The sequence below is a fragment of the Hemibagrus wyckioides genome, linkage group LG09, assembly GCF_019097595.1.
Source record: "Hemibagrus wyckioides isolate EC202008001 linkage group LG09, SWU_Hwy_1.0, whole genome shotgun sequence".
Lineage (NCBI taxonomy): Eukaryota > Metazoa > Chordata > Actinopteri > Siluriformes > Bagridae > Hemibagrus > Hemibagrus wyckioides.
In genome coordinates this window covers 17,665,711-17,691,851 of record NC_080718.1, presented here as the reverse complement: position 1 = coordinate 17,691,851, position 26,141 = coordinate 17,665,711, and the positions used below count along the sequence as shown (strand labels likewise).

The window sequence follows — 26,141 nt, the reverse complement described above, 5'->3', positions numbered from 1 at the left end:
AGTAGAGTTATTACTGAAGTGCATTATTTTAATATAACAGCATTACAGCACGGCCTGGTGCACGTTATTCCTCTTATACCACAGTGATTCACTGATCATTACAGTGTCTGCTCTCTTAATGTATCAAAGGTTTAATGGTTTTATAGTTAGATTTAGTTTTTGGAATGTCTATCAGATTAGTTAGTTCCTGTTCTCATCTGTGTTATTGCTGAGATAAACAGCGCTCTCTCTCTCTCTCTCTCTCTGTGTCTCTTTCTGTGTCTCTCTCTCTCCCTTTCTGTCTGTCTCTCTTTCGTTGTCTCTCTTTCGTTGTCTCTCTTTCGTTGTCTCTCTTTCGTTGTCTCTCTTCCTCTGTCTCTCTCTCTCTCTCTCTCTCTCTCTCTCTCTCTCTCTCTCTCCCTTTCTGTCTGTCTCTCTTTCTTTGTCTGTCTTTCTTTGTCTCTCTCTCTCTCTCTCTCTCTCTCGTCTCTCTCTCTGTCTGTCTCTCTCTTTCTTTCTTTCTCTCTCTCTCTCTCTCTCTCTCTCTCTCTCTCTCTCTCTCTCTCTCTCTGTCTGTCCCTCTCTTTCTCTGTCTCTCTGTCTGTCCCTCTCTTTCTCTGTCTCTCTGTCTGTCCCTCTCTCTCTCTCTCTCTCTCTCTCTCTCTCTCTGTCTGTCCCTCTCTCTCTCTCTCTCTCTCTCTCTCTCTCTCTCTCTCTCTGTCTGTCCCTCTCTTTCTCTGTCTCTCTGTCTCTTTGTCTCTATCTCTCCTCCCCCCGTCTGTCTCTCGTTCTTTGTCTCTCTTTCTCCGTCTCTCTCTCTCTCTCTCTCTCTCTCTCTCTTTCTCTGTCTGTCTTTGTCTCTATCTCTCTACCCCCCTCTGTCTATCTCTGTCTGTCTCTCGTTCGTCTCTCTCTCTCTCTCTCTCTCTCTCTCTCTCTCTCTCTCTCTCTCTCTCTCTCTCTGTCTGTCTGTCTCTCTCTTTCTCTGTCTCTCTGTCTGTCTTTGTCTCTATCTCTCTACCCCTCGTCTATCTCTCTGTCTGTCTCTCTTCCCCCCCCCCCCATCATTTTCATGTATTCACATGCAACAAAATCCTCCTTGTAATAAATACATCATAAACACGTTATATTTCTGTTCAGGATTTATGTTCATTCACGTTTGATTATATCTTCCTATAGTCTGCTCTGTACTCTGATACACCTCACCTGTACTCCTGTACTACACCTGTACTCACACACTTGGGTATATAAGACTGATCCAGTTTGTCCCAGGAGTTGCATATTCACACAGAACTGTATGCATTTAAAGAATTTATTAACACTATGTTTGCTTTTTTTTGTATTAAGTCGCATTTTTACAAAGCACTCAGAATACCCAAAGAGACCTTTTTTTTTTAAATTGTGCATTATTAGTGCTACTACTTTGTGTCCTTCATCTAATCGTGTGAGTGTAGGATTTTTCTGGCTAAATTTAGCTGTCTAATTTCTTTTTGACTTCACTTTATAGTTGAAATGTTTATTTAAAACGTGCAGCCTATCACTGTTAACTAATATAAAACACAAGCTCAAAGGCCTTTCAGGAATTTATTTTTTACTGCAGTCGACTGACTAATCTACTTAATTGCATAACCGCTTTAGCTCTCCTCAGTCCTGGCTCTGTGACTGAAAGACTCTTACCCTCTATGGAAGTCATGTAGCACTGCTTGCTTGTTGCTTTGCCTTTATATGGTGTCTCATTGCAGGGCATCCCGGGAGATGTGCAGTATGGTTCATTTAATTTATATCTTCATGCCTACCTCACTACACAAAGCAACACAATGCCATTTTTGATGTGAGGATGAGAATTATTTTGTGCTGCTGGCATGTTTTTATGACATGATTTTTATCACGGACCCGACAGCTTGGATCAATTTAGTGTTTGGTTTTGGTTTTTATAACTTTACATGTTGCACTGAGAGGCTGTGAAATGTTTTTTCCTCTCAGATCAGACGTTACAGCTAAGTGCAGAACAGACACAATTAAAGGCTGGTTATTTAATTTACTTTAATCTACTATTTATAACCAGACAAAACTACTGCATTGACATTTAGTGCTTTTTTCTGTTAATATTGTGATATCTGTATGCCGTACAATACTTAGACCAAGATTTACAAATTTCTGAGTGATGCATTATTTTATAAATATAAATATAAAATATTTAAATATAAAATAAAATAAATAAAAATAAATATTTTATAAATATGTGATTTTAGTAAATTAAATGTGTATGAAAGGATATGAGATATATGTCGGGGTAAACTGGGATATGCATATTGCACCCAAATAAGTGACTTTCAGCACTGCTCCACTGCGCTGAAGTCACCTCTTGGTTTAATGTCACACAAGTTTTATGACTCTGAAATTTGTTCCTGCTTTATTCCATGCGTTCAAATCTGTGTTTATTTCTAGACAACTGTGTTGAAGATGATACGTCTGGTTAAAACTTCACATAGTAAACTGCAAGTAAAGTTATATCAGTTTATCATTTCATTTTATGTTTCCATTCTGAGTGCAGCAGAGGAGCGCTGGTGACATTTTGACAGCCAGCTTCTGAATACAAACTAAATTGATTAAGCTTATGCTCATTTCACTATGGTGTATATCTATACCTTCCAACAGCTTGATATATATATATATATATATATATATATATGTGGTTAAGTGGTTAAATGGGGCTAGAGAGGATGTCAGGAACATTAACACCTAACAGGAAAACTCATCTCCTACTGCCTTGTTGTTTATACTCAGGCTTTTGCAAACTATTCCAAATCAAACATTTCGTTTATTCAGATTCCTAAAATAAAGAATGAAAGAACTGTTAGAAACTTAGTGGCGGTGATATTGAAGTCATGCCATGGTGTAGTTTGCTTTTTACTTCAGCCAAATGGTATTTAGCCTTGCAAATTCATAACAATTGACTTCATTTGTGAAAATTATCTTGATAAGCAAAAAGTGTATGATTCATACTTATTTTTCCAAAAGCCAGTGGAAAATTTCTGTCGACTTTTTGTTGAGGGAACCAGGGTGATGATCACTTCCGGGTTAGCCTACAAAAATATGTAATTTCCACAGCACGCTGCATTTTGGCCTGACAACTTCTTTCTTTCTTTCTTTCTTTCTTTCTTTCTTTCTTTCTTTCTTTCTTTCTTTCTTTCTTTCTTTCTTTCTTTCTTTCTTTCTTTCTTTCTTTCTTTCTCTCTTTCTTTCTCTCTTTCTTTCTCTCTTTCTCTCTCTCTCTCTCTCTCTCTCTGTTTCTTTCTTTCTCTCTGTTTCTTTCTTTCTTTCAGTGGCAAAAGGTGCCATCACACCTTTTGCCACTGTTTTGTAGTATCACAGTGTACTGGCTAGTGTCTGAATGGCAAAGTTCTGAAACTTTCCCATGATTTAATAAAAGTTACCGACTTATTTATGCAGTTTTATCCCATGTCAGTATTGTTGTGGAATGAAAATGTCTGTTAAGTTCCTATTGTAACCTCAGGAGACTTGTTGGAAACCGTGAATAAAGGGTTAAATAGTATACAGCGACACTTGTGCAACTTCTATTGTTAATGACTGAAATTTTTTGTAAGAAAAGATTAAGCCGGGATGTGTTCCCACACGGTCATGTTGTAAAGTCGCTTTAGCTGCTTGCTGTGTGCTTGTTGAGGAAATGGATACACCTGTGCCACGGGCATTGTAGGGAATGTGGACTTTATGGTGTTAGTGGTCTAAATGAGAAGAAGGATTCAGATTGGATCATTAAGTGTGTTTAAGCTTACGTTCGGAAGGATGTTAGAGAGCTAGACAAAAGGGAGAGTAAACGTAACCTCCCACATATCCATGAGAAAGATGTTTTAATTGTGCTCTCATGGTCATTGTCGGACTAAACAGTAGCTTACAGAAGATAGAGAGAATGCCAAAGAATGTAAAAGGAGAACAATAAAAGGAGTATCAGTACCTGTGCCTTTAAGAGCTGATGGGTGTATGCTTCTGAAGCTACCCAGGTCGTAAATGCAGTTTATGATACTTTACTCTGAAGCAAAAACCATTCAGTGAGCTCCATTTGTTTTAAAATGGATGAAAATGTTCTTTAGCTCTTGAAGCCTCTGTTTTGAATGGATCCGAGCAATACCTCTAATTCTGCCTGTCATTGTTAATGCAAAACTTCCTCAAAACTGTCAGAGCTGAAGCAGTTATAAAGCTTACTGTTGTGCTTAAATACAATAGAAACTTGATTACTGTATATTCGAGAATTCGTTCACGGTTTGAAACAGTGACAACTACGCATGTAATGAGAGGAAACCGTGCCTTCCGAATGGCACAGCATGAATGTTCATCCTATCATTTCGAGATCATGAGTCTCTAAAGATGCCACAGCAATCTGTCGCTGGGAGCCGAAGAAGAAAATTGGCTGTGCTTTTCTGGCTTGGAGGGATGTCAATTGCAGAGATTAGCCAATAATGGACGTCTGTGAGCTCATGTATGCAGAAGAGGGCAGATGGCACTTTCCTCCTAGGTGACAAGGTTCAGTTAAAATAGGGAGGAAAAACAACCAGAAACATTTGTGAGAACAGTTGGTGAGGAATAAAGCGTTTTCTGAAAGACAGATTGTAAACTGTAGATGAGAAATTGAGATGCTTCACTCCATCTTTTTTGTGCGAGGTGTTGAGTAAAGCACATAATGGTAAAATGGCTTATTATTTTCTTATATACTGACCACGTTTATCTTCTCTGTGTCTCTACAGCTAAACCATTCACATCAAAAGTGAAGCAGATGAGACTGCACAAGGATGACTTTGAAATCCTGAAAGTGATTGGCCGAGGAGCATTTGGGGAGGTGAGCATCATTCATAGACGGTTCATGAACCTTTTAATGATTTTACAGCTTAAAAAAGACAAATTAAATGCTAAATTGCGAACCCTAAAATTGCTTTTATTTGTCTATTCGTATCTCTCTGATTATAATCGTCTGTAAAAAATTTTAATTACAAAAGCATAATATTTTGAGGCTTTGAAGCTCAAAGAGCTAAGCAGTTCTTGCGGCTGCAAGTGGTTGCAAATTGTCATATCTGCAAGTTTCTTCTCCATGCCTTGAAAGCTATAATCCAGATGTGCTGTTACAGTGTGGCATCAGTCATCAAAGTGATTGCTCATATTACACCATGCTTGAGATGTGGTTTACAATTGACTTGCATTTAATCAACAACAGTGCAGCGTTTTTGTTTCTTTTTATCGTTGCTCAGGTTATAAAACTAGTTGATTATTGTAAAAAAAAATGTAGTAGTACTGTTTTTGCTAAATGAAATTGTCCTTGTTAAATCTAAACAACAATTACAGTATGTGTTTGTACAATCACGGACTAATCTCAGCCCTCAGTCTAATCTGGCCCATAGTTTTGCATGCAACAGGAAGGCCATTCAGACAGATTACATATTTCAGATATATATTTTTGGATCTCGGATTTGTTTGTCTGCATGTTTTTTCTTTTCTTTTTTGTATTCTTTGAAAAGAAAGTGAGTTATAACGTGAAACTTATAAATAAAGGTTCAGCATTGGCAGTAATTTAAAATCCGTGATTATGATCCTTATGCGGGTCTCAAGGGAGTGCAAGGAATGTTGTTGCTCTGTTTTCTTCCTTATTCTCTCTTCATTTATTTCTCTCTTTGGCACAGTGCAACTATGCTGTTATTATAGACCGCTAAAGGAGGAAAAATTTCAGCTCCAATCAATCATTTCACCCTTGTGTAATGTTCACGCTTTGAACCCTTTGGTACTGTTCGGGTCACACTGACCGGGGATGATATTGGGGTTTTAAAAGCACTACAGAAATAATAGTCCTTTACGCATATTGTCTTTCTCTCATATTAGTGTTTGGAAATACACATTAGATCCCATTTAACAATGACAGTGTTCTTCGTTTTTGTGAGAGTTAAAAAAATCTAGAAATGGAATAATGTTTATTATTTTGAGCTAATTTATCAAATACAGGTGATGAACAACAGCATTAGCATGAGAAACCAAAGATTAATGCAGTTGCTGGCTGTGAAATACAGCTGTCAAAAAACATCTGCAAATGTAATAAAAATATAAAGCCGATTAATTTGACCTGAACACCACACAAGAGTTGATTTTTGTAACGGTCATTAGATCTGTTGGAATACTTATGTGTACATCAAATGTGTTTAAGTGTTGAAGCTTGAATTCAGGTGCTTCTCTGCTTTGTACCTTTCCAGTGCTCAATGTCTGGTAAGGACAAAAATGGCTATTTATCATTTATCATATCCTGTCAATCATGCCAGTGTCAGCCCAATAAGGTGCTGGTGTAACTGAGACAATGTGCCTAAAGTCATTCCTTGATGGAGAAGGTGCTTCCTGTATTCATCAGAGGATTTGATATGGCAAAGGGAAAAGATGACGCCACCATAGTCACCTCACTCCATCTGGAATGTGCAAAGTGCTCAATTACTGCTTGTTTTGATTTTTGTTTAACCAGACAGTTTATACATTAATAATAACTTAGCTTTAATGATATTAGTTAGTATAATGTCAGCCATAACACCAGCCATGTTAGAAGGCAGCATCTGGAAAGGAGATTTTTAACATTATCAATAAAGAAAGAAAAATGGTATTCGGTTATCTTAAATCTTCCAGTCCATGAGTGTTAGATTTTCATATGTGCAATGTTATCTATAATACTTACTTCACCTGTACGTATCTTAAACCAGACAAATATTCTCGACATGAAGTATCAAGTATTACGTCGTCTTGATGGTAATTAGCACACGTTTCACGCTACAGCTGTATATTTATTTGAGATATACTGCATATAACGGGTTACTTCGGATAATCCGTCTGATCTGAGAATTGCTGTATGTATGGTCACTTCTAAAATTTAGAAAAAAGCTTGTGTAGAAACTCCGTTCTTTTCTCTGCATTATGGATGAGCATTTCTTCATAAATGTTTGAAAACTAAGTGTAAGCGTATCTGTTGTAATACCAGAGCACAGCAGTGAAGGCTTCCAGTAATTGACTTGTATGTAAGTGTAGAGTTTAGTAAGACCTGTAATGTCTCTTCTCCTCAAATTCTGCGTCATCAAGATTCTCTGTCTAAAATAGAACGGATTAATGTTAAAGGCAACCGGGAGAAGAACCCATTTGCTGTTTTATAAGTATCGTATCTGAGAATGTGAATTTTTCCACCGGGTGATATGGCTCTGCTTAGTAAATTACCCATAATTCTCCACTCTGTTGCTATTTCCACCAAGAGAGCCAAGCTTTGCTTAAATACCCAAGTGAATTGGATATCCAGAGTAATCCCAAATTCAGCTTTGGTGCTTTGTTTTTATTAATTTGCCTAAAACATTTTCTTATCGCAATATCAATTTATTTGCTGTGAATTCAGTAAATTCTTAAGTAAAACTAGTCTCCTAGTTGAGGCAACTGTGCCCTGCATTGCCCTAAAGAACATCCTCACAAATAGTTTTGTAAGTATCATTCAGTCACAGAAACATCATGATGGTCGTTGTGTTGTGTGTGTGTGTGTGTGTCTTTTTTCACTAAAGAGTAAAGTATTGCCACATTCAGGTCTATTTGGGAGCGTGGGAAGCCACAAAGTGAAAGTTTGCTCTACTTTATTTTAACAAAACATTGTCTCACTAGTGTTTGGGTAGAACGCTACTATTAACAAACACACAATGTCTTTTATTTTTTGTTCCTTCTCTGAGCGTGAAGCACAGCAGTGCCTCGCAATTTTGTGTTTTTGTGCGATTTGATTCCATGATGTTTGTTTGTTGATGTATTTATTGCTGGAGACTTGTATGCCGCTCTGGATGAGGGTATCTGCCAAATGCCCTAAATGTAAATATTTGTTTCAAATCGAACCACAAATCGAGCGTTTTTTTGGTTTTGTTTTTTATCTGATCTGTAATGACTTTTTGTTAATTTGCAAAGAAATACTGTTCAGTCTAAATTTATCCTTTGCATGCACCCCTTATGACCTTACATGGATATGTTCACACAAACTTTGATCCATTCAGTGCTATTGCACAATATTCAGCACACTTGGACATGCTGTGTGGATTAACTGAGCTGTGTATACTCAGCACCTCAGTCTTTATAGCTGTCAGATGGTATTATATCATCATCTGAGCACAAGAGGACAATTTCAGTTCATTAGTTGACGTATCAGCTGTATCTTTTAAGTTCATCTACGCCTGTCTAGCTTTATTCCAAAATGTTACTGCAAATACTGTATATCAGATTATTTCAATAACCAGAATGCATACACAGACAGTTTTATTTAGTTTGAAAAAAAAAATGTTTTTCCTGTTTGTACATTTCAGGTAGCAGTTGTGAAGGTGAAAAACTCAGACAAGGTTTTTGCCATGAAAATCCTCAACAAGTGGGAGATGCTGAAAAGAGCCGAGGTACACGTCAAACGATGACAATGCGGACGAGATGTTTGCGGAAATAAGTTAAATGATGCATTAGCCATAAGATCATAGTCATTTGATATAACCGGTTTATTAGGAAGTCACTAGATAATAATGAAAACATAACCGTGTTGGTTGCTTTGTAGACCGCATGCTTTCGGGAGGAGCGGGATGTTCTGGTGAATGGGGACAGCCAGTGGATCACAACACTACACTACGCCTTTCAGGATGATAACTTTCTGGTGAGCTTACAATAACTGACGTCACTGCTGATTTTCAATCATGAATGAGTGCAGAGTACTGCATATGTTTTACTTCTTGTTTTTAAAGTGAAATCATGCAATGTTTAGATAGCAAAGATACATAAATATATCAGCTACTTGAGCTTTTACGCTGATGCCTCGATTACAGTAATGATCTTGATGCAGAACTGACAGTACTAAATTGACCTGGAAAAGTGTGGAATGGTTCCAGATTTGGTAGCAACACTGACACCACGTCGGTGTAAAAGTAGTAACCGTGCCACAATTTTAGTATTCTTCTAATATTAACCCTGAGCATATGCAGAAGCTTTGTGTTTTCTTTTTTTATTTTTTCGCCTACGTCCTGGAGATATTTCATTCAAGACCAGAAGAGAACTTCTGACTTCTTAAGTCCTGTTATGTAAAGTGTTTGTTATTTAAAGCTCTTCTTAATAAGACACAGCCTACACCAGATAAGAGCTGAGCCAGATGGACAAGCACAGGTTGCTGAGTAACACGAACAATAGGTAGTGAATGTAACAGTCTGACACAGTAATGTAATATGGCTCCTTGCATGGCTGTCTCCTGCAGTATCTGGTGATGGATTACTATGTGGGCGGAGATCTCCTGACGCTGTTGAGTAAGTTTGAGGACCGCTTGCCTGAGGACATGGCCCGATTTTACCTGGCTGAGATGGTGCTAGCTATTGACTCTGTACATCAGCTCCATTATGTCCACAGGTAAGACTTCATGGAGGCTTTCCGACAGAGATCAAGCAGTCATGCATACTCGTTTACCTTGACAGTTTGATATGTAACAAAAAAAAGTTATGGTCAGTTCTCCCTAACAGAAAGATTGCAGCTTGATTTCCTTTGCGAAACCCAATTATCTACATTAACATGAGTGCTGAGCTCCTTCTAAATGAATGTGCCTGATTTGAGATTTCTGTAATCATATAACGCATCTTGTGGATCTGCGCAGCCTGTGTGTGGTGTTTCTTCATGTAGTTCTTTCTTTGAGGATTTTTGAAGCATGCAGGTTCTTCAGTGGAGGTGAACTATTCTGAGCTGTATATTGCATACTGCAAATTGAGGAGCAGATCTGAACTGTGAGTGTGGAGCTTGCTCACTCAGGGCAGGATTAAAGAGGGTAATTATTTGTTTGGATATGCAGAGTGCTGTTCAGGACATGAAAGAATGTTTAACCAGGCTTTTTAAGGTCTGTCTTACAATATTAGACAGACAGTTTTAATGGAAACACAGATTTCTGTAAACTAAAATAAGCTGCTTGTGTCAAATATGCAGTATCTTCCTCTTCATATACGTCTTTTTGCTGCATGTATAATATGCAGTATTAAATAATATCTGAGAGTTGGCATTTGTTGCAACACAAAAATCAAAATGGCCTTAGATGCTGGGTAAGCAGTTATTGTTGTGATTGGAGGTCGATTCAGGAAAAGACCAGTCTGAGCTTCCTGTTGGCTCAGCCTTGCGGTTTTGCTAGTGTGTTTATGAGGACAGCGCAAAACTGCGAAAAAGAAAGTGCTATAAACTATATATGATCCTTTGTGAAGGTTTATTCTCCAGTTAGTATATGAAATATGAGTATATATTTGAACTTAGCTTTTGGCTCATCACATGACGGATGAGGTTGACATATCTTGTAGCTGCAGAACCAGTGTGCTAAGATGTTCTTGCTAATGATCATGATAAACAAAATAGTTTTAATATTAATCTAGTATGACAAGTTTGGCTACTATTAATAAGTCTCTGAGAACATGACACTGCAAATCATTACTCGGGAGCAGTTACTGAAACTGAAATCCCACTGGTGTCTCACCCTGGGAAAGCTAGTTTATCAGCAGCTAACTAGTATGTTTATTTGGAATTTCAGTAGAACTCTGGGGTGTTTCCAAATATGGCATATTCATTCATATTCAGAAATTCTGGCTTAGAGTTTTTTGTGCTTTCTTGGGTATTCAGAAAATATATTCAGAACATGATGTTAGACTGTACAATACTGTACTTCAATCATTTGAATGATTATAAAATCTGTATTTATGTAAAATTATAATATCTGCTTAGCTCAGTGTCCTCTGTTCTCGTATCATAAGATGAACGCGTCACATTGTCAGGATATATATTACAGCATGCACAGCATTCCTTTCTTACTAGCATTGTTTCAGTTTTGACGTTTGTTATTCTCTACTCTTCTGTGTGTAAGTGCGTGTGTTTATTTTAAAGGGTGTCATTTGACAAGCGTACCACTCTTGGTTCCCAAAAGCGTGTCCAAGGTTTTGACGCCTCATTGTCTCCTATCAGGCTCTGACAAGCTCGCCAGTGTCGGTGGTCAGGAGCATGCATGCCGACCTGTCTTTGATGCATTACATAACATTCAAAAGTCAGCTGCTGCAGAGATGCATGGAGGCAGGGATATTTTCTGTATTGTATTACTTTATTATGCAGTTGCTTTTTTAGTTTCTTGTGCAATACTGCTTTTGCCATTGGGGAAGACGGTATGAATGATTCAAGGAATCTAAATCGCTGTCAGTATGTTTTTTTTTTTTATTGTTTTTATTTGCATATTTTTCTCTTAAGGGTAGTTGTAGGATTTTGCACTAATCTTGTCTCTGTCTTGAAAGGAGAGAAAATACAGAAAAATCACAGGAAGCAGTTTGCAAGAGAGTGAAACAATTTGGGAGCGCAGAGAGAGAGAGAGAGAGAGGTTGTGAGCGAAACTGGGGGCAGTGGGAGGAATGCTAAGCTGGGGCGTGGTGAGCCGCAGCTGTGCAGAGCCTGCGAGTGTGTGTCCTGGGCTGGAATGCTGGGACCTCCCTCAGGAATGAGCAGTCCTGCAGCCTCAGAGTCTCTGTGGGAAAGGAGGAGCAGTCGAGCTTCATACGTCCCTGACCTCCAGAGCTCATAGCCCCATAACACTGACTCACCATGAGTTACATGGAACGTCAGCCACAAAGTGGTTCGCATTCCTCAGCTCTCTGTTAGTAGGAAATGCAGGACACTGTAAGGCTGGAGTGTGTAGTACAGCACTGTAGTCTTTCCATAACTTCTGCATAGTTTCCCACTCCTAGGTCAGCCTGGAGAACGAGGATGTGGGTAAAAGAGAGTTGAACTGCATTTAGTCTTTATAGAGTGTGCAGAGGAAGTCATTTCCATCTAACGCAGAATCCATCAAGTATTCTTGTGCAGATGTTTTTTTATGCTTGCAGTAAATATTACTGAAGAAACTCAGCATGCAGGATGATTTTGATTGTGATCTGCCTCTTTCATGTATATGATAATTCAAATTGACAGTCATTCAAGTGAATTTAATGAACATCATACGCTTTTGGACATTTATTTTTATATCAAATAGAGATGTGTTTAATGTGGACAAAAAATAGGATACGTTTTTTATTTCATATAATAATATGAAAGCACAGAAATCTCAGCCATTGTATTAAAAAAATGGCACTTTTGGTGTTGGCAAAAACTTTTATTGTATTTATATACACTTTGTATTAAACCATTACAATGTACAATAATATCTCTAAGAAACTAGTTAGCTGGGCTCAGTTGCTGTATTCAGTCCATTGTCGGTGGAGTGATTTTCTGTATTTTTAACATGTTTTAGCTCACCGTTCTTCTAAATAACAACAAAAAAAACCCAGTAGCACCTGTTGAGGAAATGAGCAGTAATCGAGACTGGATGTGGTGTCATTGTCAAGCCACATAAGGCGGAAGTGGTAAGCCACTTCCTCTTTTGTCTTGTTGCAGGGAAAATGATGAAGGGGAAGTGAAGCTGGATTACTGAGGCGTGTGTGTGTGTGTGGTAGAAATGCTGGCTGAGTGAAGTGTAAATAAGTGGTAGGCAGCACAGACAGAGCTCTGTGACAGATAGGGTGAGAGGGTCAGTCGGTCATGCTGTAGTCCTGCTGAGATCCTTCAGCTAAGGAACATGGCCTCTACAGGGCTTAAGAGAGATGCTGCTTTTTTATTCTTGTGCCCCCTTTCTGTTTCCTATCCTGCTGAATGGTGACTCGCACGCGCGCACACATTAATTCTCAGGTACTTATATCTTTATCTAAATTACTCTCCTGAAGTGCTCTTATCCTCTCTCTTCACCATTTGTATCCTTCCTGTGATGTATGCAACTGGCTCTTGATGCTAACAACAGTCAGTACCCAGCTTTGACCCTTTGTCCCTTTTTTTTCCTCTCTTCTTAGTATGTCATCAGGCTGATTTGTTTATAAGCAGGGAGTGGTGCTATTTTTATTTTCCAGAATGTAGTAAATAAAGTAAAAGGCCCTTTGACATGTTGAGGAGTGGAAAATATTTTTTATAACTCCAGACTTCTCTCACATACATTATAAAGTAGTCACGGACTCGGACATTCCTTGGGACAAGGAGGAAAATTACTGATTATCACAACAAGATTACTTTTTAAGGAGGAGCTGCATTTTTTTCGGTGTATATATATGTATGTATGTATGTATATGTGTGTGTGTGTGTGTGTGTGTGTGTGTGTGTGTATATATATATATATATATGTATATATATATTCTTATTCTTATTCTCATTCGCTCTGGCTTGGTTCACGTTGATGTGTGGAATTGCTTAGAGATCGAAGGAGTATTGTGTCCTCATGCACAATGCGTTCTCTCTATAAACATTACTTTAGAGCAGATAAGAGTTTAAGTCACCTCCCCAGCATGCCACGATCTACGAATCACACACACACACACCCTTAATTGGAAATCTCTAGAATTGCCCTCTTTTCTTTCCCCTCCCTCTTTCTCTCTTTTGTCCCCATTTTGTCTACCCCTCCTCTTTTTTTTTTCTTCCTTCTTCTTCTGCTTTTCTGGTCTTCTCACTGAGGCAAGAGCACTCGCGCTGCCTTTAAGTATGACCACATAGTTTCCTCTTTATCGTTTACCTTTCTGAGAATCACAACGTGTCTGTAGATCTTTTGTGGGTCCTCTTCCTCTCTGAACTCCCTGCCAATAAAACTGTGTTCCATGTCTTTCCTTCTGCAAGCATGCCCATGTTTACACGCTCCAGCATGCCTCTTACGCTCATCCTAGCCTTGAGCTTGGCAGATTCTGCCAAATTTGGGAAAGCCTGACTCCGTGCTGTGTGTGTGGCTGGCTGTGCCAGGGCCAGTAACAGCTTCCTCATTTATTTTTGTCTTTCTATTATGAAATGAGGGGTTATTCAAGTTTTGCTTCAAACTGCAACACACCCAGACCAAAAAGACTAACGTGACATCTACTGTTAATCTAATGTTATTCCTGAGTAAGCTTTTTAACTCCTCTCAGTGTTTTACAAATTCATTTTTCTGTGTGTTGAGAACATTTTCGTCAAATGAATGCAGACGTTTATAAGCATCAATATTTTTAATATACTTTAAACCACATCACAATGTTCAAAATTTTATGTTCATAGCATGTAGGTTTTGCATCTAATGTTCTGTGTGACTGAGTGAATCTAAACATCTCTGTCTGAAGTGTGTTTGAATGTGGTCACAGACTTCTTAGCATCTTAGCATGCTGGCTGTTCAGATTATACAGGAGGAGAAATGGTTATTTTTAACTCAGTAGTGGGCTTTACTAGGGCTCACTGATCCTTGACCACCCACACAGACAGCTCCCCCTCACAGTGTCTAACCACCTGCCCACCTGTGACACCTGATCCTAGCCAGCTCTTCACCATCTGCTTCACGTTGTGTGTTTTATCTTGCTGACACGGATGCGCTCATGCACATCCATCCACCAAGTAAACCCTTGGCTCCCTTCTGCTGGCCTGGCCTTTATTAACTGGCTTTCACATCACTAATTATGGGATCAGCTGTGAAAGATCAGTCAGCTGTGTTCATTTCTGCAGATCAGCCGTCTTCATCTTCCTTCACCTCAGCTCTGCATGATTCAGGGGTTTCCTCTCATGCCATTCAAAGACATGTTAGGATACATAAGGCAGTTTGATGAAGAATAATGAAGGTCATGTTGATTCATGATTCATTTATGTTAACTCATTAACTGTGTTAAGTCCAGTGTTGTTCAGTGTAACATGTTAATTAGAGCTTATGTCTTTAGATAAGTACCGATTGTTGTAGAGGCCTGTAGCAACAGCATTGATAAGGGCATGGTGGGGGGGGGTGTTAAAGTGGTCAGTCCACTCTCTTCCTGTGACCATATGTCACCTCTTTCAGTTCAAGTAAATAATATATTCACTAGATTGCCAATAGTAATGAAAAATGCTGCCAGCCAGTTCTTTGCCGGTTCCTGTTGTTGCCATAGGAGTGCTAAAAAATAAAGAGTATAATGACCATAGTTTTTGTACAATAAAGTATGTGTAGTTAAACTTACTAAAGCTTAAGTGTTTGTGCCTTATCCTCCTAATAACTGTAAAAAGCGAAACATATTTACCTGGACTAGGGAACCTGTTCTGTGTCATTTTGAATTGCATTGTCGAGTCTGCTTTTTGAGTGCTATACGGCCTGTTTAATGTGTTTCTTTGCACTGTGTCTAGAAAGTGACTGCAACTGATCCATTTTCCAGCAGACTTAAATTAAAGAAATGATTATAAGGCCCCTCATTAATAATACTGAGGTCAGAATTTGCTTGCATCACAAATCTCCAAGTGTCTTACTTGATTTGGATATTCCTCGAGATTATTCTGTCTCTGATTTGTTCCTATCATGCTATTGCCATAATCCAACTATCTTAAAGCACTTTGTTCTGGCCTATTTTAAACCATGTCTCGTGTTTTTAGTGTATTACAAGGCATTTCACCATTACAGTGTGCATCATAATACAATAATTCATCTTTGTTTGGTGACGAAGGTGAATAGCAAACTCTGATCTTTTCTCAGCCGGGTAATGGAGAATTTATGAGGGGTGTTGCACTTGCAAAAATGTATTTCTCTAAATGCTGTAGCTGTGTTGTTGTTGTCTGTTTGGGTAGGAGCTGCCACCTGCTGGAGTGCTGAGTGTTGAAGAGCTAGAAAACCATGGGCTCGAGTGTTCTCATTGCTCAGTAATAAAGAGGAAGGCATTCGCTCAGGAAGGCATTCGCTCAAAATTGGACATGGATTATTATAACTATTATAATTATTACATTTGTTGGCTAAAGGAAGCTTAATTTTATAGTTTATTCAAAAAAGTGTATTATTTCTTATTTAAATAAAATTGTTTTTAAATGATTAGAATTTGGTCCACAAAATTAGTGTGAATTGTTTGCTTAATAATAAATAGATGAAGGCTGCCAATAAATAGTGTGCTCGCTCTCTTTGGATTGCGTGTGAATGTTGCTCAGTATTCTCTTGGGGTGGTTCTCCAGTAGCTCTAGCTCTCTGTAAACACTGATGCAAAGAAAGCAGAATGGGGAGGAGGAACAAATAAACAGTCTACAATAAGGTGGAAATTGGAGGCACTCCAAAGTACTGCACAACCACACGCTTTCCCTAGGAACGGCAAACACAGTCAACCACAAGCAAACGGCTCTCTAATGTCTCATTGTCTTTCTCTGAATAATGTGGGTTTTTTTTAATGCACATTTCTTTATGCAGGCAGTTTATTTAGATAGTTAAATCTCCTTAGGTAATTCTTTACACAAACGTCTGCTAAGGCTTGCCATTTTTTAAAGGGACTTCTCTTCTGATTTAGTGTGCTTCCAGTTTTCTTCATTGAATCTCTGGCAGAGAAATTTTGTCTTACTGCCGTTTATCTTTTTGTTTTTCTAAACCCTATTCCCATTCTTTCTTGTGGTTGAGGTATTCTGGAAAGTCTGTGTAATAGTTAGCTTTGAAGTAAGTGATGGACAAAACAGAGAAGACGACTCGGTTCCAGGTCTCTACAGTCCATGTTTCAGTTTATAGCTCCACAGGCAGTAAGAGTTGTCCTACAGGTGTTTATATCTATGTTTTTGTAACCTCAAGTCTGAGAAGAAGCCAATTCCAGTTGGAATCTTTAACGGTGACTGCTTCATCCACTGACGTACCCAAGACTCCTGGAGAACTCAGTTATGAAGCTGGAAAGGGAATTTCTCTCATGGTTTGTCGTGCTGGTGTTCATGGCCTCTTAGCGCTGTGTTATGGAGGTTATTGAAGTTGAACTAGTAGGCTAACTTAACTTGCTGTGGTTTTGCTCAGTGTTTACAGTACACATTGTTTAATGTTTGATCTTCCATATATTATTAGTCCACCAATTATATTTAGTTGTCGCTGTATTATTTAAAATAGGTACAGAGTATTGAATGTTGTTCTCTCTCTTATAGAGACATCAAGCCAGACAACATTCTGTTGGATATGAATGGACATATTCGCCTGGCTGATTTTGGCTCCTGCCTTAAACTCATGGACGATGGAACGGTAAGGATGTAGTCCCTCTGTTTCACACTACTTTAGGAAGAAGATTTTTTTTTTAACACAGGCTATCATGCACTCTTTGTTGCTTTCAGGTTAATCTTTTGTCATTCCAAGAGAATTCCAAACTGCATAATATACACAAAATTGTATGCTTTAAAAGTAATGACATCATGCAGTTTGAAATTTGCAAAGTGTTTACAACAAATATTGTTCAATAAGCTAGTCACCTAAAACCCAAAGCAAAATATAAACATTAAGGGCAAGCAGACATCTAATCAAGTTTGAAATGCATCTGTTCAGACCGTCTTTCCTATCAATGACTGTTCAGTGACTTTTTTCCAATTGTTTTATGACCCTTGCATTTGCAAAGGAGTCCTGTCCGAAGGTTAAGGTTAGGCATTTCTGAGGCTTCTTAAACAAAGGCCAGTCAGAGTTGATTAACACACTAATCAAGTTTGAAATGCATCTATTCAGACCGTCTTTCCTATCAATGACTGTTCAGTGACTTTTTTTCCAATTGGCTTTCCCTAGTTCTTGCCTCTCACCAGGCAGTCACACTTCTTCCGTGCATAATGTGGCTACTAACAAAGCCAAACTGTCCAATTTTAACCACAAAGCTCTAAAAAATTATTTTCATATCGTTGCAGATTTGCAAGGCAAATGTCAAAAAATGATTCTTTGTGGAATTTCTCTTGGATGACTACCTGGCTCAGTCTGTGGAACAGGAAACTCAGATGAACTTGAGTTAGAGAGGAAGTTTATTATTAGAAGGATTTCTCCATGAAAAGTCCTAAAGCATGTAGGAAACAATGGCTGTTTTTATGACCCTTAACTAAGATTTGCTGTTGTTTTGTGGCACATCACAGACAACTCGGCAGGATTTTCCCCTGTCCCTCGACAAGACGAGTGTGAGTGTGTGTGTTTTAGCATGCTCATACGTGCGTGCTTAAAGCTGTTCACGTGTGTGTGTGTATGGTACAAAAGTGTATTATTGCAGAAGAATTGGCTAATTTACTTCCTCACGTCCACAAATTCTTCCAGCTGCACACATCTGCCACAGGCTTCACTCTTGCCTGCCCTTCTTCCTGATAACAGATAGGGAGATCCAGTCCAAGGTGTTATTTCTTGTGCGCTCTCTCTCACGCTCCGCTCTCTCTCTCTCTCTCTCTCTCTCTCTCTCCCTCCCACTCCTTTTCGATTACCTTTCAGCACACAGGTCTGGCTGCTCCTGGAGACTTTATTTTGCCATACAGAAATATACACACAGTGATGTGAAATGTGTTTTTTGGCTGGTTGTGTCCAATGAGAAACTGAGCCACTGTGCATCAGCATTTGCAAAGGAGTCCTGTCCGAAGGTTAAGGTTAGGCATTTCTGAGGCTTCTTAAACAAAGGCCAGTCAGAGTTGATTAACACACTTCTGAGGGTTTTGCCAGCATCATCATCTGTGTCTAGGATAATGGACTGGTAGTAGAAAACTCTCTCAACAGACTGCCAGATCCTACAATACTAAGCACTGCTGATGCCTGCAGTAAATGTCCCTATCCTTCAACCCATTAAATGATGCTTTAAAGTGATAAGGGAGGTGATCATAGACCATGAAATCCAATCTCGTGGTCAGGAAGAGGCATTACATTGTCTCTGGCAGAATTATTTCATTGTGGCTCAGCAGTCTTTCTGCCTCTATGTAAAGCTGATATCCTCCATCTTGGTACTGATAGTGTCCTGCATTATCTTTTAGGTGCAGTCCTCTGTGGCAGTTGGCACCCCAGATTACATCTCTCCTGAAATCCTACAGGCCATGGAGGATGGCAAGGGCAAATATGGCCCTGAGTGTGACTGGTGGTCTCTGGGTGTCTGTATGTATGAAATGCTGTATGGGGAAACACCCTTCTATGCTGAATCTCTGGTGGAGACCTATGGCAAGATAATGAACCACAAGGTAAAGGGTTCTTGAGAGCTTCAAAATTTATTTGGTACTGCACAATTTAGAATGAACTTTATGTAGTCACTTTGAAAAGTGACTAAATAATTTGAAAAGTGTATAAATAATCATGTCATTGGCATTTAAATAGGAACGGTTCCAGTTTCCTGCCAACATCACAGAGGTGTCTGAGAATGCCAAAGACCTGATCCGCAGGCTCATCTGCAGCAGGGAGCACCGGCTAGGCCAGAACGGCATTCAGGACTTCAAGCAACATCCTTTCTTTTCTGGCATCGACTGGGACAACATCCGAAATTGTGACGCTCCATACATTCCTGAAGTCAGCAGCCCATCAGACACTTCCAACTTTGATGTGGAGGATGACTGTCTCAAAAACACGGTGTGAAGTGTTACATTTCTTAATTTCCTGTTACAGTCTAGTTAGCATGATGAGTTGTAACTGAGTCATAATTTATATAACTGAGTAATTTAAGAATTTGCCAAGTGTTTTGATGTGTTTTGCTAAACATTGTACTCTGTTTGTTTATTTATTGTTGTCCAGGAGACAATGCCCCCTCCCTCTATAGCGGCCTTCTCTGGACATCATCTTCCATTTGTAGGCTTTACTTTCACTAGTCAATGGTGAGCTTAACAGTTAACATTCCTTGTATTTTCAGTTCTGCAGAGAAATTCACTATTGTGAGACTTTTTCAGAATGAAATTCTGATTGTGGAAAATGTATTTGCTTTCTACACAGTGGTATTGTTTGTTTCCCAACCTGTGTCTTTGCCACCCATGTTGTTATTGTTGTGTAATTTTTATACACATAGCTCTATGCTGCTAATGACTGGTTGCTCAAAGTGAGAATGTCATTGTTTGTATGATGTACAGTATTGTTTGTATGATGTACAGTATGTACCAACACAGGTGACAAAAATTAATAGGCTTAAACATAGGCTTATTCTGCCATATTGCTGAGGATAAGAGAATCCATAACATATTACAGAATACTGTATTACTTGAAATATTGCATACTAAAGGCTTGTTTAATATCCAAATTTTCTTTTCAAATCTTTGGATTAGATTGATTAAGTAGATAAAATAATTGAATTATTATTATTATCCTCTGGCCTCTTTGCACCAGCTCTCTTTCTGACTGCGGGAGCCTGCGGGAGTCTGCGGCGCCTGTGCAGATGGACGTGTGTGTACAGCGCAGCTTGGAGGAGAGCCTAGCTACTGAGGCATACGAGAGGAGGCTCCGCCGTCTGGAGCAAGAAAAATTGGAGCTCAGTCGCAAACTGCAAGGTCAGTCTCTTCCAAACTAATCACATAATCTGAGGCACACTGAATGTTCTATTGATTGTATTGACTTTAAGCATGTTTTACAGTATAGTTTCAGTAACGTTTATATTAGTAATATTAAACCAGTTCTTTCATTTCTGTCTTGTACTTTAGAGTCAACTAAGACTGTGCAAGCTTTGCAGCATGCTGGAGATACTCCTGTCTCTGCTAACAAGGACAATGAGATCCGAGGCCTGAAAGACGAGATTGAGGCTCTAAAAAAGCAGATAGCAGGTAATTAAAATGTTCCTGCAACATTGGTCTTTCTTGCTCTACTAAATCTTTCCAGGTTTTTGGCTGGTTTGCTACTTATTCCTGGTTTGTCACTCCTCAGACTCTGGTCAGTTGGAGCAGAAGTTGGAACAGGCCAGTGCAACACGCAAAGATCTGGAGGACTCCGCCAAACGCATCTGCTGTTTGGAGAAACAGCTAAAAATCATGAAGCAAGAGAGAGAGGACATGCAAAAGGTACAGGATTGTGAACAGCTTGTAAATCTCTGCTCCTTACTGCACTACAAAGTCACTAGAAGTGGACTAGCCTTCAGTACACTTTGCCTCTTTCAACTCAAAATGCTGAGAACTTTAGTTGGCCCTTCTGAGGCCTGTCTTTAATTGTTTGCTAGCACTGTGTCTCCAGCCTAATCTAAAGCTGGTGCATTGTGTAGGATCTGACTGACTCTGCGGAGAAGCTGAAGGCTCAGGGGAAGGAGCTGAAGGAAGCAGAGAGCCAGAGAAAGCTAGCGATGCACGAGTTCTCAGAGATGAGTGAGCGTTTGACGGAGCTCCGTTCTCACAAACAGCGTCTCACTCGTCAACTACGAGACAAAGAGGAGGAGATGGATGCACTGAACCAGAAGCTGGAGGCCCTTAAGCTGGATTTGCGCAAAGTAGAAAGAACAAAAAAAGAGGTGAGGAGAACTCTGAGATTGTCACACCAGAATATTTATCAGATCTTTAAAAAAAATGTAATGTTTGTGGATTTATGTGTTTGCATCAGATGGAAGCCCAGGCTGAGGAGCATGCTTTGGGAGCCCAGAAAGAGAAGAAGCTGAGGGATCGCAGTGAACAGTACAGCAGACAACTGGAGGAAGAACTGGCGGCAATGAAGGTTTATGAAACGTACTTTTATTTTGCAGATACTTGCATCCACAATGACTCTTGCATCAGTGTGAAATGTTATTTAAAGGAATGTGCCTTCGATCTAAACGAACGTTTCCCTGTACTGAGAAATTAACAGAAAACTGTTTTAAAAATTCCCTTGTGATGGATGCATAGGGGCATTTTGCATTCAAGGCAAAAGTTTTTGTAGAATGCTTTGATGAATGTTTAGATTACAGGCTACATTGATGTGTACTTTTAGAGACGGCAGTTCATATTCAGACAGATATATGATAGAAACCTAACCAAAGTACTTTTAACACAAATTTGTCTCCAAAAGATGCTTTAATATCTCTTACATTAGGACTGGGTTTTATCTACCTACACGTTTCGTTATTTTTTCCCTCTGTATAGGAAAATTGGTCAATTATTGCTCATGCTACAAATGTGGTAGTTGGAGATTAGGCTGAAAAACCTGGAGTACTTTTCTAATCGAGACCTGGATGTCTAACAATTTGTGATGTTCTTGAATAGCAAAAGCAGGCTGGTCGCACCCCAGCTGCCGGAGCCCCTGAGCAGCACCAGGAGCTCACTAAGCTGCGCGCTGACCTGGAAAAGAAGACGGTGTTTTATGAGGAGGAGCTGTCTCGCCGTGATGTCCAACATGCCAACGAGCTGAAGAGCTTGAAAAAGGAGCTCCGTGACGCTGATGCACAACACCTCTCTTTAAACAAAGAAATAATGATGTTAAAAGACAAGTTAGAGAAGACCCGCAGAGAAAGGTACAGCACTGGTGTCAAAACTCAATGAACTTCACAATATGCACTTGGTTTTTTTTTTCCCCCTGTTGGTGCAGGCAAAGAAGTTTTGCTTATAAAAACAATTAGTGTTTTTAAAGGGGTAATAAATGTTATGTCGTACCCTTACCCCCACAGTCAGAGCGAACGAGAGGAGTTTGAGACGGACTACAAACAAAAGTACGAGAGGGAAAGAGTGCTGCTGATGGAAGAAAACAAGAAAATGTCCAGTGAATTGGATAACGTAAGCATTTTGCTTGTGTCTGTCTTCCCCACTGTGATTCTTCTCACATAGTTGCCACCTATCTCATCTTACTTCCTGTACATCAATCTCATATTACCCAAGTCGAAAATCAGAACTGGGTGTTCTTTTTTGTGGTTATGTTAAAATATGGTGAGATCAGAAGCATGACTAATGTTAAAGCTAGACTAATAAGGGCAGCCAGTCGCCTTTGATTCATTCGTTAATCAAAGGAGTTGTTGAGCATCATGCCGATTTCTGGAAGATCCAGGCAGGCAAAGCACCTACTGGGACATATGGAAATCTTTAGAGAGCACGTGTATGACGCACTACCCCTCAGACAGCCTGTATACTTAGACAGATCATTCTGGCGTCAGGAAGCCTGGCTGCTTTAGCAACGAAAGACCAAAGGCTATGAGAGAGCTAGCGCAGAATGTCTTGCCTTATAAGTTCCCACAAAGGCTGTCCCCTTATCCCATTACAGTACCTATCCTTACTCCAAAACTGTTCCTCCACTTACCCCAACACCATGCACTACAGCAGGACAATTATAATAACAGAATGGGGTCTTGGTCAGTGTAGCAGTTAAAAATGCAATTAAAATACGTTCTATGAGAATGCAAATATCATGTAGTTGTAATTTACAGAAATGATCAAACCTTTTTACAAACATTAGTGGAGCTTTTGGTTGAATAATGAAGCAACAATACCCCTCTGTTAAGAAATATTTTCATTGCTTTGAACTAAATATGTGCAGCTGTCAGAATGTTGGAAGCCAGTGAGTAGCATGCAGCGTTTCTAAGCAGAATGAATACAAATGTGAAAGGAGAACCTAAGAAACACGAGCAGTCTGCTCTCATTGCTCCTGTCATAGTGCACCGAGTATGTGAAATATTTGAAATAATCAGTCGGTAATCACAGTGTGGTTGGATGCTTCACCGATCCTTGAAATAAACACAGAATCTTCTAAATTCTGACATCAGGAAACCGACATGTTTACACAAGATAGTTCAGAGCTGTGTCTACACAGATTGGCTCATGTTTATGAATGAAACAACTGCTGGAAGAAGAGGCTTAGCGGGAGCAGCTGTGGTTGTGTTTCTGGATTATTCACCGTGTGCAAGGACTCTGACTAAAAGAGCATGGATTTAGTAAATCAGCACTAGTGGTCCAAATCAGGTTTGAACTGCTTTTATGAGCCTGTTTAATAGATGTAACAGAAACCAGACAGAAGTTAAAAGCTTTCCTGGTTGTGTGTGCATATTTACTCTAAGATTGTGTGCTTTATTTTAGGCATTTTTAAATATTGTTTCTCATTATATATACAGACACACACACAAGTGTTTAGTTGTATTAAACAAAGTGTGTTCACAGCAAAACCTGGCAACCTGTACTTATTTTCCATAGGCATGTTGCATTCTGAGGCCAGATTAACGCTAGCATGAGTTATCTCTCAAAAATGCACCAAACGGGCAGTTTTCTTTGTCCATGTAATAAAACAGCAGATGTGCCAATCCACAAAGGAATGTGGACTGACTGAGAGTTGCATAGGTGGTTTGAACTCTGACATTCCCAGGAAGCCCCACCTTATTTCCCCAACTCACATTAGTAGTCTCTCATCTCAGCCTTGCTTTCTGTCTTGTTTTGAGATCGTTATTGTGAAATAAAATCTATCAGAGCATATAGAAATACACAATACTGAACCTTGCTATTTTTCTGTTTCGCAAAATGTATTGATTACCCGTATTTCCCAAAATATTGTCATAGTTGTAACAAAGAACTATATTTTAAATGTGAAGTCTTATTTGAGGGATAGGCAGAAATTATTTGTGCCGAATCATTTTAGGCTATGATTTATCCAGTACTTAATATTATTATTATTATGCTATTATGATGTTATTAATGTTGTTGTTGTTATTATTATTGCCCAGCTCTAACGACTCTTTATAAACTAAAATCCATCTCCCTTTATCACACTATTGCATTAGGGCATTTTATTTTTTAGAAGCATAGTTATTACTTAAAAGAGAAATGATTGTTATATCAGTATGTAGTGGTAATCTGTCACATCTGTGTCTGTCTAGTTGATGATCTCATATAAGAAGTTGAACAGCAATCACAAGCAGCTGGAGGAGGAAATGAGGGAGCTGGCTGACAAGAAAGAAAGTGTTGCTCACTGGGAAGCTCAGATCACAGAAATCATACAGTGGTGTGTGACCCATTAAAAAAAAAAGGAGAATTCTTTAGCGGCTGGCTTACTAGTTCAGCAAATTATTTAATACAAGTATTTCATAATATATGTGATCTAATAGTCTTGAGTTGAAAACTGTTTTAACGTTGCTCCACAGGGTGAGTGATGAGAAAGATGCACGTGGCTACCTCCAGGCTCTAGCTTCAAAGATGAATGAGGAGCTGGAGGGCCTGAGAAACACCAGTCTTGGCGCTCGCTCTACGGTAGAGTTGTTTGGGCTAAGACCTTTTACCTCTTTAGTTATCTCTTAATATGTATGATTAAGTGAAAGTAGATTCTTGAAAGACATGTCGTTTTTGCCAAAGCAGTGAATGTGTTTTTTTTGGTTTTTTTTAACCTTGTTCCTCCATCATGACAGGAAATGCCATGGAAGATGCGACGATTGGCTAAGCTAGACATGTCTGCCCGCCTGGAGCTGCAGTCTGCGCTGGACTCTGAGATAAAAGCAAAACAAACCATCCAAGATGAGCTCAACAAAGTGAAGGCCACCAACATGGCCACTGAGTGGTAAAGCTATTCAGTGTACTCTAGATTTTCTTGCTGTCTATTTGGATGCTGGATAAAAGCTAAGGCACTAATAAATATGTTTATAGCATATATGTTTATTTCAATCCACCAGTTGTAGATTAAGTGCTTGATTTTTTTTTTCCCCTGAATATTAGTGTTATTAGGCTAGAAGTCTGGGAGATGTGCACAAATTTCATCATCGTTTGAATGTTCTTTTGCATTCTTCAGCAAACTCCAGGACTCTGAAAAGAGGAACCAGGAACTGCAGGCAGAGATCGAGAGACTGAAACGAGAAACAGAAGAACTACGTTCATCTAAGGGTAAATTCTCCCAACTTCCTACGGTTTAACGTGTAACCACTCAGTTTTTATCTACAGTGTGTTGTAAGTTCTTTATGAAATCTTGTTCTTTGTGCTGCAGGTGTAAAGCACCAGGATTCACAGAACTCCTTCCTTGCATTCCTCAATGCCCCAACCTCTGCTGTGGAACAATTTGATGTAAGTACTGATAAACTGTACACTAATATGAATGTAATACAGTTGGGATATTTAACTGTTAAGTTTCCATACTGTTGATTTGTTGTATTCCATTGTTCCATGTTTTTAATTGCGATTTCTGCTTTATAAGCCCAGATTGTTTTCTCCTTCCGTTTACTAGCCGATGATGGCTTGCTTCCTTCCAAAATGTTTTCAGACATGCCCTCTCTGCAGATTTTTTTTTTTTTTGTCATTAGTCTCATTATTGACTTGATCTTCTCCTTGATTTTTATTTTTTGTTTATATTGAAGCGATCTCCTGCCTGTGGTCAAGCCAGCAAAGGCAGACATGTAAGCTCCTGGTTTGTCTTAATGGTACACTGGGTGCAGTGATTTATGTATTCTAATTTACATTGTGATATTCTCTGTGGTTCTAACGCATGTGTTTTACCTTCTTATTAACATATGGGTGTGCTT

At 39.1% G+C, this 26,141-nt stretch overlaps 1 protein-coding gene across 6 annotated transcripts in view; it reads left to right on the top strand.

Moving 5' to 3' along the window:
* cdc42bpaa (CDC42 binding protein kinase alpha (DMPK-like) a) overlaps nucleotides 1–26,141 on the top strand; it is a 43,604-nt gene that overhangs the window by 5,473 nt on the left and 11,990 nt on the right. For 3 of the 6 annotated variants that reach the window (XM_058399103.1, XM_058399106.1, XM_058399107.1), the window contains exons 2-23: nucleotides 4,743–4,834; nucleotides 8,340–8,423; nucleotides 8,576–8,671; nucleotides 9,263–9,411; nucleotides 16,942–17,035; nucleotides 17,899–17,940; nucleotides 18,772–18,972; nucleotides 19,106–19,354; nucleotides 19,517–19,596; nucleotides 20,099–20,259; nucleotides 20,410–20,529; nucleotides 20,630–20,763; nucleotides 20,961–21,203; nucleotides 21,293–21,403; nucleotides 21,928–22,175; nucleotides 22,329–22,434; nucleotides 24,516–24,640; nucleotides 24,780–24,885; nucleotides 25,041–25,189; nucleotides 25,418–25,509; nucleotides 25,610–25,686; nucleotides 25,977–26,015. In XM_058399103.1, the coding sequence (XP_058255086.1) occupies nucleotides 4,743–4,834; nucleotides 8,340–8,423; nucleotides 8,576–8,671; nucleotides 9,263–9,411; nucleotides 16,942–17,035; nucleotides 17,899–17,940; nucleotides 18,772–18,972; nucleotides 19,106–19,354; nucleotides 19,517–19,596; nucleotides 20,099–20,259; nucleotides 20,410–20,529; nucleotides 20,630–20,763; nucleotides 20,961–21,203; nucleotides 21,293–21,403; nucleotides 21,928–22,175; nucleotides 22,329–22,434; nucleotides 24,516–24,640; nucleotides 24,780–24,885; nucleotides 25,041–25,189; nucleotides 25,418–25,509; nucleotides 25,610–25,686; nucleotides 25,977–26,015 (2,798 nt within the window). The remainder of the gene's footprint in view (nucleotides 1–4,742; nucleotides 4,835–8,339; nucleotides 8,424–8,575; nucleotides 8,672–9,262; nucleotides 9,412–16,941; nucleotides 17,036–17,898; nucleotides 17,941–18,771; nucleotides 18,973–19,105; nucleotides 19,355–19,516; nucleotides 19,597–20,098; nucleotides 20,260–20,409; nucleotides 20,530–20,629; nucleotides 20,764–20,960; nucleotides 21,204–21,292; nucleotides 21,404–21,927; nucleotides 22,176–22,328; nucleotides 22,435–24,515; nucleotides 24,641–24,779; nucleotides 24,886–25,040; nucleotides 25,190–25,417; nucleotides 25,510–25,609; nucleotides 25,687–25,976; nucleotides 26,016–26,141) is intronic. The other 3 variants (XM_058399105.1, XM_058399109.1, XM_058399104.1) reach the window with 2 other exon arrangements.